General features: G+C 40.8%; 1 protein-coding gene across 1 annotated transcript in view; it reads right to left on the reverse strand.

Moving 5' to 3' along the window:
• DCAF5 (DDB1 and CUL4 associated factor 5) overlaps nt 1–12,303 on the reverse strand; it is a 108,658-nt gene that overhangs the window by 5,239 nt on the left and 91,116 nt on the right. The window contains exon 8 of the mRNA XM_048852276.2: nt 5,823–5,950. Coding sequence (XP_048708233.1) covers nt 5,823–5,950 — 128 coding nt within the window. The remainder of the gene's footprint in view (nt 1–5,822; nt 5,951–12,303) is intronic.

The following is a 12,303-nucleotide window of genomic DNA, read 5'->3' on the forward strand; positions in this document are numbered from 1 at the left end:
AGGAAAAACTAGACTGGTTTTGCCCATGTTAAAAAAAATGTTTACAACAATGATTTCATGGAGAAACTTGAGAACCTACATCCTTAGCAAGAATTTTAAATTTGTCAAGGAGGGAGGCTGTGTTAGGGATGTGCCTTTTGCTGTTCCTATGAAAAGTGTCCAAATTTGGCCAAGTTATGAGCCTTTGAAATATTTCAGTTTGTAAATGCTTAGTGGAGACTCGTTAGAATTTGGCAGATAAATTCTCTGCCGATTCCATCTGTACTGAGCATGCTCCATCCTGTACCACATGCCTACTGGACTGCCATGGGCGGCGGGTGTCATAGGCTGGGGGAGGCTGTGCCTCCCCAAATGGCATGACCCTGCCCACACTCTGCCACCAGGCCTCCCCCTCCTGCTTTGCATGACTCCAGTCTCCCTATGTGGTAGCCCTGGCTCGGGCCGTGCCACCTGCCCTTCCTCCTGACGCTCTGGGGCCCAAGGCCATGCCAACAACCCTCCTGGCACTCCTGGGATGGGGCCGCGCCGCCCCTCTCTCCCAGTGCTCTGGGACTGGAGCTGCACCGCCCTCCCTCCTGGGGCAAGGCCTGTGGCCACAGTGAAAGGGCTCTGGGCTCCAGCGGGGGGACTGGGGGAAACATGGAAGGGGTGGAGCCTCGGGTGCAAGGGAACCCAGCCGGCGGTTCACTTGCCACCCATGCAACAGAGCAATGGAGCATCCCAGAGCTGCTGCTCCTTGCAGCCAAGGGCCATTGAAATTGGGAGCAGAGAGACTGAGGGTATGTCTACACAGCAAAAAAACCCAACAAATCTGCAGTTGGTCCATGCCAGCCAACTCTGGTTCACATGGCTTAGGCTGTGGGACTGTTTCATTGCTGTGTAGAATTCTGGGCTTGGGCTGGATCTGGGGCTCTCTAGGACCTCCCAGAACTTGGGCTCCACCCTGAGCCCAGAAGGCTACGCAGTAATGAAACATCCCTACAGTTTTGAATTTTTGAATTACAGGGACTTTTGAATTTCTTCCCCCAAAATATGCCTGCCTGTAAAGAACAGGAACTAGGTCCCAAGCAGTGAAAGAAAACTGATCTGGCCTGCTCTTGTGAAAGTGTCTCTGGAGGAATCTCTCCTGGTTCAGGAGCAATTGGGGCAGAGTTTCCCTTGTGGAACCTGAACTGGGTTTCTTCATAAACAAAATGCCTTGGCCTTTAGCCTGTCCTGTCTGGGTGACTACCACACTGAGGGATGTGGAACAAATGAAGATAATAAGCTTGGCAGGTAACAATCCCTAAAAGAATTCATCTCCCAGTAGAAAGAGGAGAGGAGAGGAGACAAACACTACTCCCAAATTTTGGTTTTAAAACCTGGGAGGGCAACAGATAGCTGAGTGCAGAATTATCTGCTTGATCAGGGACAAGGAAGCTTGGGATGATCATGCAAAGGGCGTAATTGAGCACTGGAGCTCTACTTACAAGTCTGAGCTGCCTTTGTTATTCACAGGAAGAGAAATGCAGCCCCAAGTGTCTCAGACTTGGGGAGAGGTCATAATCCAGGAAAATCCATGAGGTACTGCACATAATTTATATACCATGTCAAAATAACTGAAAAAAAGTTATGCTCTTAATGTAAGTGAAAATAATTAATTAGAGCCACCTGACTACATCAGATTATCCTACCAAGCAGCAGCAGATAGCCATGTAGACATTGGCTTGTCACCACAGAAACAAGGGTGAAAAGATTTTCCTATACTTGACACACTGGTAATTTTCAAACAAGTGGAACATCACCACTCATTCTCAAACACCAAAGCTGCTATTCATTTTAGGATTTAATGCAAAAATGGCATTCATTCTTAAAACTCTCCCTGGACTCGCTTTAGTTTGTGTCCTATGGACAGTCCCTCTGTACACCCAGCATCCCCTACCCAGCTTGACAGACCTCCTCTCTGGTTTCACAGGTGCTGGTGGGAGTGCCTCATCTGCATCTCTCTGTGTCAGACCATTTTTTCATTCTGTCATTTAATTGTAAAGGATTGCAGTTTGTAGGAAAGATGTTACTCTAAATAAAACTGCAAGGAGCAGCTATGAAACCAGTACCTTAACTCACTTCTACACTCTTCAAAACTATGTCCTCCCTTCAGAAACCTGCACTTGGAAAGAGAGAGCTATACCCAGGGGGTAATGCATCCAGCACTTCCTCTCTGGTAATATGGATTCAAACACACTTTAATCCTGAGCAAAATGAGCATGATGAGGCTCAATCAGGGCTATCTGAAGTACTCTGGGTTTAACTATACCCTCAAAATAAACATCCAGATTTGAATTTAAAGCTTCTTACGTGCCATGTTTTCAAGTCTGGTGAACATCAAAAGTCCAAGCCAATGAGATACAGTCAAGTGGGTTCATTTTAAAAATCAAAGGCCAAAGCCACCCCTGGAGTAAAACCACTGATTTTATTAGAGTTAAGACAGAGATTAATTTGGCCTTCATTTGGGACCCAGCACTAAAATAGCAAGTGTGTTGGCAAAAGTGCGTGGGAATCTCAAATAGCTGGTCTGTATTATACCTAGATGTTGGTATTGAAGTAAGGCACTGCTAACAAGTGCTAAATTTAGTAAAGCTAGTCTAAAAATTAAAACCCAAACAATTACTTGTATCCACATTTTAACTCATCACAGACCTCCTATAGCTGAGGAAATAGAACACTAGTCAATAGCTGAAAGGTTGTCTTTACATCTTCATTTAAAAAAATATAAAACAAGGATTTTTTCGAGTGGTAGTGAAGGGAAGGGAAGAGCTTTTAAGAAAGATATGAAAACCAGTTTTAGAGGTCAGTTGTACATCTTCCTTCTCACTTGTAATATCATGACATCCCTGGGGCAGCTACAGCAATTGCTTAAATGAAAAAGTCACAATAGGAAAGGATATACATTTTTGAGAGGCTTTAACGCAATAAAAAACTCTCATCTTTTCCATCCACCTGTTTGGTCTGCTTCTGCCCTCCACATGTATCTCTGCCACCTGGTCCTTTTCTTCCTCTTCTCCCCGGACAGACTGACTGGCTGCCTTTTTTCCTGGACATCATTCCCTCTGGTAGTTCCTGAAGCTTCTCATCCAAATACATAGCATGGACCCTTAGCAGAAGGAGCTAAATTGACTTTACCTTCTTACAGGCAGCTGCTTTTATTGGCCACCAGGCTTTTCTTTGCAATGAAGAGCCTGGACACTTGTAACAGGAACTGGAAACCAGGAGAAGCAACCAGCACCATGTAACCTACCTACTTTCCATGATGAGCAATTGCTCTGCAGATCAGTTTGATAACTGCTGCATGTAAAATGGTACCTCTAATAGGTTAGCAACCTTCACATGCAGTACTGCACTGCAGACCTCAGCACTGGAAATGAGCTCAAATGCTGGCAACAGACTTGAACTCAAGTCGTGCTGGCCCCTAAATGAGAAGGATAATTAGCTGAGCCAGACCGATGATGTACAATAACCAAAGGGCAAGAAGTTCTGCCTTTTTCATGTGTGGAGTTGCCTGGATTTTACTAAACTTTTTCCCCCCCAACTTGTGATCTTAAAGGCTTCAGTTTTTTCAAAACAGATAAGCAAGTTCCATCACACACACTGTGACAACAGAAATTGTCTTTTAAAGGAAGCGCTGGAGCAGAGAGGTCTTTGAAAGAGTTACACAACCTAAGAATGAACACTTAACCGAATCAAGCTTTTAATCATTAGACAAAGAGGAAAAAAAAAAAGTACACAAAAGCAACACAGGGGATGTGTTTATGCCAAAGTTAATCCAACAGACTAAGCACAGTCATGCAGGAAGGATTCACAGGGTAAAGGGTCAATATATCCCAAATCCAAAAGAGGGACTTTAGACTGTATGAATTAAGTTCACAGAGCCAAAAATTCCTCTGGCAGAATTGCGTTTAAATAGAAACAGGCAGTCTGTTAGAAATTGAAAGTCAATACGCTTCTAAAGACTATACAACAGACTTTGTCAAAATCCATATTTAGGATGATGCAATCCAGATATTTTCTTTTGTTTTAAATACACACACAAAAGTCTCTCAGGAGAATATAAATGAAAATGGAAACAAAGAAGAGGAGGAGAGTGGAGGTGCAAAACTAAAAAAAGTGTCACAGAAAAAGACACGAAGAAGAAAGTGGAACTAGGATAAGATTCTAAAGGCTGTTAATAGTTGGAATGTGAATGAAGCGGATAGGGATGAGACGTGGCCCAAATTCTTGGGAGTATGGCCCAATGCCCAACTTGCAGACTATTAAAACATTTATTGGCAGGGTAAAGGTTAATTTGTAACTGACTAAAAGCATTTAGTTATACTCAAACAACCGCCATTACAGCCACCTGCACTCAAGAATGTTACAAAGCCATTCAGCAAATGGTTTGAAGCAGGATCAGTTTTCATGGTTAGAAATTTGGTCAGTCTAGGTCTGTCAACAGGAATAGTGAAACAGAATTACTTATTTCCATTGCAGTGGCATGCAAAGCATGGGAAGTGCTGTACAAACACCTAGGACAACTCAGGAACAGAAGCCAACTTATCTTATGCCCCCCCAAGAGAAGTACTTGATAGCAAAATAGGATAGACCTCTGCATTCCATGTAGTTTCTGATAGGCACCGGCCTTCTGAAAATTCTACACATTTTTAAATGCAGACTACAGAGAAGAGACAATTCTAACATCTAGCAATGTCCATCCCCTCTTGAATACATACAAAGATATGGTAACTTATACAGCTCCACTTATTCATGTTGTCATTGTACAAGCACTTAATACGCTTTTGTGAAAAATTCGAAATGGACCCAGGAGGTAGTACCTGGGTCGGATATAGGCTAAGGTTCAGTTGTACTGAACCCTTCCAGGATGTTCTCATGAAATTTCAGCCCAAAATGTCAGAAATCATATGAGATAACTGATCATACGACATTTCTGCCAGTTCGGGCCAAACTCTCTTGAGACTTTAGATATGCTCCAAATGAAACTGGAAAATAGGTTCCTTTTTCTTCAGGTCCAAGCAGGAACCAAACCATGGGGGAAGATTCAAATCCACAAAATTCAGATCTGACCCTATGCCCCCACACCATTTGAAATTCAAAGGGATTTAGACTGAAAATTGGACTTTTGCCAGTCTCTAATAAAACACTATATTTAACTGAAAAAAATCTGCTATTAAAAAAAGTAGAGACAACATCAAACATCAGGAACATGGCACTGGTGTAATATGGATTCAAATATATGGAAAAAAAATGTGGCCCAAATTAAAGAGTTGGGTAAAAGACAAATGATATCCACTTGATAGGCTAGCCAACTTGAGCCATTGCCTTCAGAACACTGCTGCCAAACAGCAGCACTTGCTGATGATCAGCTAAGGGCTGCAGGTCACGTGGTGCTAACTGTTGTTCTGTATCCAGATGCTAAATTAAATTATATTAAAAAAAAAAAGAGCTAAGAAACCCCCACACAGACATTTTCCTAATGTTACTTTTCTATGTATGCAATTGCTGTTGTTGCCACAGGAATATGATTGCAAATGGCAGGGTATTATGAAGGGGAGAGTGTCCATAAGACAGACAAACATTAAAACATAGTCCATACTATGAGAACCCCTGCTGTGAAGTCATGACAACTCATGGGACACACGCCCTGTTTGGGGCCAGACAGATAAAGGGGCAAGCCCTCTTGGCATCAAACCTTGGCCGGGGTGGGTGGGTGAGTCATTAACAAAACTAAGGTGCTGTTTCAATATCAGTTTTTAAAAGGAAAAATGTATTTATGACAATGACTGTTCTCTTACCTTTATAATCTTTTCAACACCAGAGGAGCAAATCATGTAGGTATGGGGATTAAACCGGACCTGGTTTACAATTGACCGATGACCTTTCAACACCATAAAGGCACCATTAACAACCCTGCCGATCCCACCTAGTTAAACAGAAGAAAGAAGAAGGGAACTGAATTGGAGCACACTATATGTAACAATTCATCTTAACTATACTCTGTAACTCTTGGGTTGACAAATAGAATATCAAATCTGCACATAAAAGTTACTGCAGAAAGAATGCAGCTTCACTGAGGACTATACCTCCAGCAAATCTGTCCTTGGAGACTACACACTTCAACCTCCTAAATAAAAAATATGGGAAGTTTTAGAACTCTGGGATAAGTGTGATAAACGTATTCATCTCATATAAAAGAACAGCAACATATTTAATTGAACTGCAAGTGAAGCTGGCTTGTTTGAAGCAGAAGACCAAGAGTCTAAGTTTGAGGCAGAGATAAATTCACAGATTGGTTCACCAATCATTGTGCCTTCCTTTATCAGTGGTAAAGATTGCAAGATAATTTGCAGGTAATGAAATGGAGCAAAAGAGCATTGTTCCACTGGGTGTGATTCCTTGTCATGAGGCAAAGGAGGTAATCCACACTGGCTACACAAAGGGGAGTGCCAGAAAACAATGGTAGTACCTGTAAGGTCCTACATTAGTGACTCACATTTAAGTGTGAGAAGCTCTCTGTATTTTATTAGGTCTAGTTCCCAATGACAGCTTTTCACAGATTTGATTCTTCAATGTATTTATATGTAAGTATAATTGTTTTGAGAACACGCACTTGTATGTTTAAATAAGGAAATGTCATAATGAAGAATGTGAGCAAAAACAGCACTGTTCTTTAAAAGTCAAAAATGAAAACAACTACAGAGGAAGGAAAATGATCTATCAAAATATAACTCCTGAGGTCAAAATACATCTTTTAGAAAGCTGAACGTGGTTTACTGAGCTATGCTGCCTGCAGCAATCCTAACTTAAAAAAACAAACAAACCAACCAACCAAAAACCACCCCCAAAAAACCCAAACCCACAACATACACAGCTTGCTTGTTAGGTTTAAACTGAACTGCCTTTTCCCCTAAGTGGCTCTGCTCATCAGGTTTCTTTCCCCCTTTGTCCCCATATTTGAGCTACTTCAGAACAAATATGGTACTGTAGTTCGATTCCTATGTTGTCCTAATTAACTAGCAACATTTTCTCCTGAAATGGAGAGTAGTGAAATTTCCATCAAATGGCCATTTTCTGTAGGAAAAGCTGCAATGACACTAAATGGCAGCCAGGCTGGGGGGGAACCAAAACCAAACAATCTCAAATACAGCTTTTATAGCAGCCTTTCTTTGTAGCTTACGTGAATAGCATGGAACATGTATTCTCCCTTAGTGAAAGCTTTCATCAGCTGATTTCTATTCCTCTACCCCAGAAAGCTCACCTCTCAATCTGGCAATGCATAAATGAGGGACACAATGTGTGACAAGAACAACCCAGAATGAGAAGGACACAAAATTACTTGATTTAAAATGTAGGATTTATTCCATTTATGTAAATAACTCTTTCCATAACTTCAGTTTCATGGTACTTTATTTCTGGCAGGACTTTTCAATGGTAAAAGTGAAGGGATGTTAAATCTGTGAGACACAATTAACTTTGGGACTAGAATGAACATACCACATTTGAGATGTATGCATGAAAGAAAGAGGTCATAAATTATTTTTAAAAAAAAACAAAAACAGCAAGACAGAGACAGCCTGGCCAAATGCTTCAAAACTTACAAAATGGTAAGACCTCTAGTAACCTGAGAAATTTGGAAAGTTCTTTCTCCTCACCTACATCTCTTCTTGGGCAGTCACCAAATTGAACAAGGTGACATTTCAACTCATTTCGGCAAGTCTCCACAGAAAATACCAGTTATGACCCTCACCCTTTTCATGCTATTGTCCATGCTAGACATTCATGATCACATTCGTTCATGCAACTTGCCTTATTTCTATGGCATTCTTTCCAACCAAATCACAACTGTCAATCATTAGCATGCATCAGGCCAATTGTGCAAGGTTACACCAAGTGCATTTCTTGAAGTTCTTATCTTAGCTTGGTGGACAAACATTCCAGAAAAAAGCCTTAGGAGTAAAAAGGCAGAAGCTGCTCAGTAAATGTTTCCAGTACAAGTGATGCCTAGAAGGCAAGCTTTAAACCGTTCACTGATTCTACACACTGGCTACTTGAACACACTGTAGTACAAGATTCAGGTCTGATATTGGGAAATGCTTTGCAGAGGATTAGGAATGCTCCTAAGAGTCAGGCACTAGAAGTAAAACGGGAAAAGGAAGGATGGTCTTGCGGTTAAAACACAGGCTCGCAAGTCAGACACCTTGGGCTCTATTCCCAGGCTTGTCACAGGCTTCTTCCATGCCCTTGAGCAAGTCACTTCACTATGAGCCTCAGCTTCCTCATCTGTAATATGGTTATAATAGTTATTTACCTCAGAGTTATTCTGAAGATTAGTATTTGTAAAGTATATTGAGAGCTCTGGATGGAGAACAACATGTAAATGCAAAAGATCTTAAATACATGGGCATCCGGAACTTCACAGCTTTCACTATGCTGCAAAGTGTGGCCACTCAGAAATTCAGTGGCAATGGGAAAGGATCTCCAGTCATTCTGCTCCAAAACTGGAAGTCCTTATCATTTCAGCTAACAGAGACTCCACTTGCTGGATCAGACTCATCTAGCTAATCTAGTCCAGTATCCTGTGGCCAGTATCAAATGCTTCAGAGGAAGATGGAAGAAAGCCTAAAATGGACAATTACAGAAATATTTCCCTATGAGCAGGTTATTCTAACCCTATCAGTTAATGGTAAGCTTATGCTTCCCAACACAAATGTTTATATCTCTTACAGTAATATTTTTATACCCTCCAAATGTTACTGATGAGATTGTTACCTCTTGTGACTTATGTGGCTATCCAAAAATTCATGGTCTTGTAGGTTGTTCCAGTTAGGGTGAGAAACTGGAGAGAGTCGGGTATTTCTTTGATGCAATTTTGTTTATTTACAAAAAAAATATACATAAAGTACTATTTCTCTGAATACAAGAGAAATCAAATGGGACAGTTCATTTGCTCGCTGTTCTAAGCCTGCCTTTCCAGCCAGCACTCTGTGCCCAAAAAGCTCTTTTCTAGCTTTCCCTCAGGGCCACATTACCAGCACTTCTGTTACTCTTTGCTTGGGTTTCTCTCCGCTTCTGTCACTGTTCTGTTTTTCAATCTCACATACACACTCTTACTCAAACAATGCCTAGCTGAGCTCCTGCCCATATAATTCAAAATTCCTAAGTGGCCTTCGATGTGCCTTCATTTTGGCAATAGACATGGGCCTGTGTTTGGGGTAGTGGCCACTTAACTGTTTCAGTCACCTGATTCCAATGGCTTCTTTACATTTATCTTGAACGTAAATTGGCAGTTACACTGGACTCATAGCAAGGTTTAGTTCAACCCATAAGAATAGCTATACTGCATCAGACTAAAGGTCCATCTAGACCAGTATCCTGTCTTCCGACAGTGGCCAATGCCAGGTACCCCAGAGGGAATGAACAGAACAGGTAATCAAGTGATCCATTCCCTGTCACCCATTCCAAGCTTCTGGCAAAACCCATAAACACGATTCTCATCCATTTATGTGTCGTATATGTCAGTTTGCTCCAGCACTTTGTTTTCACACAGCTCAGTCTCTGACAGTGGTGAAGGCTAATGCAAACAAGTTATTTAGCTTTACTGTAATGTACTAATGCTCTAATCAGTCCTTTTACTCCATAGTGATCTGGCAGACTCAATTCTAATAGGGTTTCATCTTCTAGTATACTTAGATTTTGGGAGGTTTTGGTGATTAGTGGTTCGAATTCCTAACTCCATCTTTAGTTTTATTTGCCATAGTTTGCTTCTTTCTGTTGGCTTCACTTGGACTGGACTTCTGTTTTATGGAGGACAACCGTTTGGCCAGAATAACCTCTTGTATTATGCCATTTGACTACACAGATTTTTTTTTCCCCCTTGCTGCCCTTATTTCTTTTTTGTTCAAGGGTATGCAGACCTTCTGTGACTGACTCTGCACGGTAATTTCAATATTCTTGTGTAATTATAGTATACATATAAACTGCTTCTATTTTGAGTCTGATGATTTAATTTCCACACTTTTGACTTGAGGGCGTTTTTGATTAGCTTCCTTATTTTTTTTAAATCCTCCTTTCCGAAAGTTTAGAATCAAAAAGTTTAACTTGCTTTTTATAGGATCCTTCCCATGAAGACTGTAAGTTTAGTTGTACTGTTGTCACTGTTACTCAGTGGGTCAACAGGGCTGGTAGCTACTTTTTGATCTACTTCTACCTCCTACATGTTACTCAAAACTAGAGTCCATAATAGGTCTCCTTTTGTATGCTCCAAAACTAGCTGCTCCAAAGGAAGAAATGTTTAATTATGATTAATTATTATTATTTGTATTACCATAGCACCTAGTAGCTACAGTGTCCCAACATATTGGGCTCATTTCTGAGAGTGGTGCAAGCACAGGGTTTATGAGACAGAGCTGGGTATTTCGGATTACAATCAGCAGAAGGCAATGGAAAATGGACTAACCAGCTTGGTTTAATTTTACATTATTATAGCAGAGTTTAATTCTTCTAGCACTGAGTTAATTTCTCTATGCTAGAGACCCTGGATTACAAATCTGAACAAAAAAAATTCTACAGGCTAATTATAGTTGTATTTAAATATCTTCAATTTCCTAGACGTTTTTTAAATGGCTAACGCAATAATACTTTATGAAATATGTCTGGACTCTAGTTGTAGACAAAAGGTAATGCTAACCTGCAATGTGAATCTAGTAGGTGTCTAACAACACAACAAAGGAGTTGGAATTAGGCCTGTTTTTATAATCTGTACGAATTATCTGGAAGAAGGGATTTAACAGTAGGGAAATAAAATCCACTGATAATAAATTATGCAGTGCTGCAAATATCAGTTTGGACAGAAACACCACAGACAGGGCATGAAATACCAAAGTGAGATTACACATAGAAACATGCATGCCAATACATTCAGGAAATGCTGTTAAACATATTGAAGGGAAGAGATATACTTGGAAAGCAGTAATGCCAACCAAAAGCTACAGGTGGTAGTACCCACAAATTAGATAGGAGTTTGAAATGCCACATAGTATTGGGAAGGAATTAAGATTTTTGGACCACACAACCAGAAGTATCACTGAGGAACCTATAACAATCTAGAATGGAGAGGAGTTACTCAGGTGTAATGGGATGAACATAAGTAACAGATTGTCTGATTAGCTGGAAAAATGACCTAGTGTTGGAAGTCTACTAAAATGTGGAATAGTCTGAAAAGTAATTGAAGCCCCATTACTCAAATAGTTTAAAATTGGACAAGGCTCTGGAGAACTTACTGCAGGGAACAATCCTCCACTGGCCTCTTGAGGACAAACTGAGTGACCTAACAAAGTCTTTTCCGTCTAAAACTTAAAAAAAAAAAAAATAAAAAAAAAAATCCACTCATTCATATAAGGTAGAGTGACATTCCAGAGACAAACATGTAACTTCATACAAGCCTTGTGAATTATTCAAAGTGCTGAAAACTAGCGAGAAGGGCCAGATGTTCACAGCTGCTGCCAGTTTGCCACAGAACACCATTAATCTGTAATACATGGCACTGCAGTAGCAAGCCAATTTAAATTAATTTGTTTTTCCATTAATAATACTCTCAGCCACTTTGTGCCTTTAGGGCACAGCCCTGTATTTGAGTTGTATAATGCTAGGGGGAATCCATGGAGGGATTGTATCTTCAGGAGTCATGTGGTGTGGCGAATGGTGATAGTAAGGAAGGACCATGGCCTTGCCTGAACTCCTCCCCAAGAATAAGTAGGACACAGGTAATGAGATTAGACATATTTCCTGCAAGGGGGGAGAAGAGAAGTCCAGGTAAAACATCCTAAATTCTTCCTTCTCCCCACTCCCTTGTGCACCCATGAAGGGGACAGGCACAGACTGGCTCTTTGTATGTTAGCAAACACCTCTGTTTCTAGTTTTAAAAATACATGGCTTCCCATTTGCAAAGAACAAGCACACACACACACACACACACACACACACACACAAATAAAAAACAAACCAGATACACACAGCATGGACCAGACCTTTGTGTGTATAACAAACAAAAAAAACCAAAACAACCCCAAACCAAAATACTACGCAAAGGGAAGTTAAGCAAAAAACTGGGGTTTCTATTCTATCTCTTCTAGAGAGTGGGATTTAATAGTCTATAATGCGGACAAAGTGGAGGCCTGGAGAGGTTTTGAAATCCACAGGGAAATCTCAGACTGAAACATCTATACAGAGTGGAGGCTTCTGCACAGAGGGTCAGTCCCTGTGCAATACTGTGCCCTG

This window comes from Caretta caretta, chromosome 6 (assembly GCF_965140235.1).
Source record: "Caretta caretta isolate rCarCar2 chromosome 6, rCarCar1.hap1, whole genome shotgun sequence".
In the NCBI taxonomy this organism is placed as follows: domain Eukaryota; kingdom Metazoa; phylum Chordata; order Testudines; family Cheloniidae; genus Caretta; species Caretta caretta.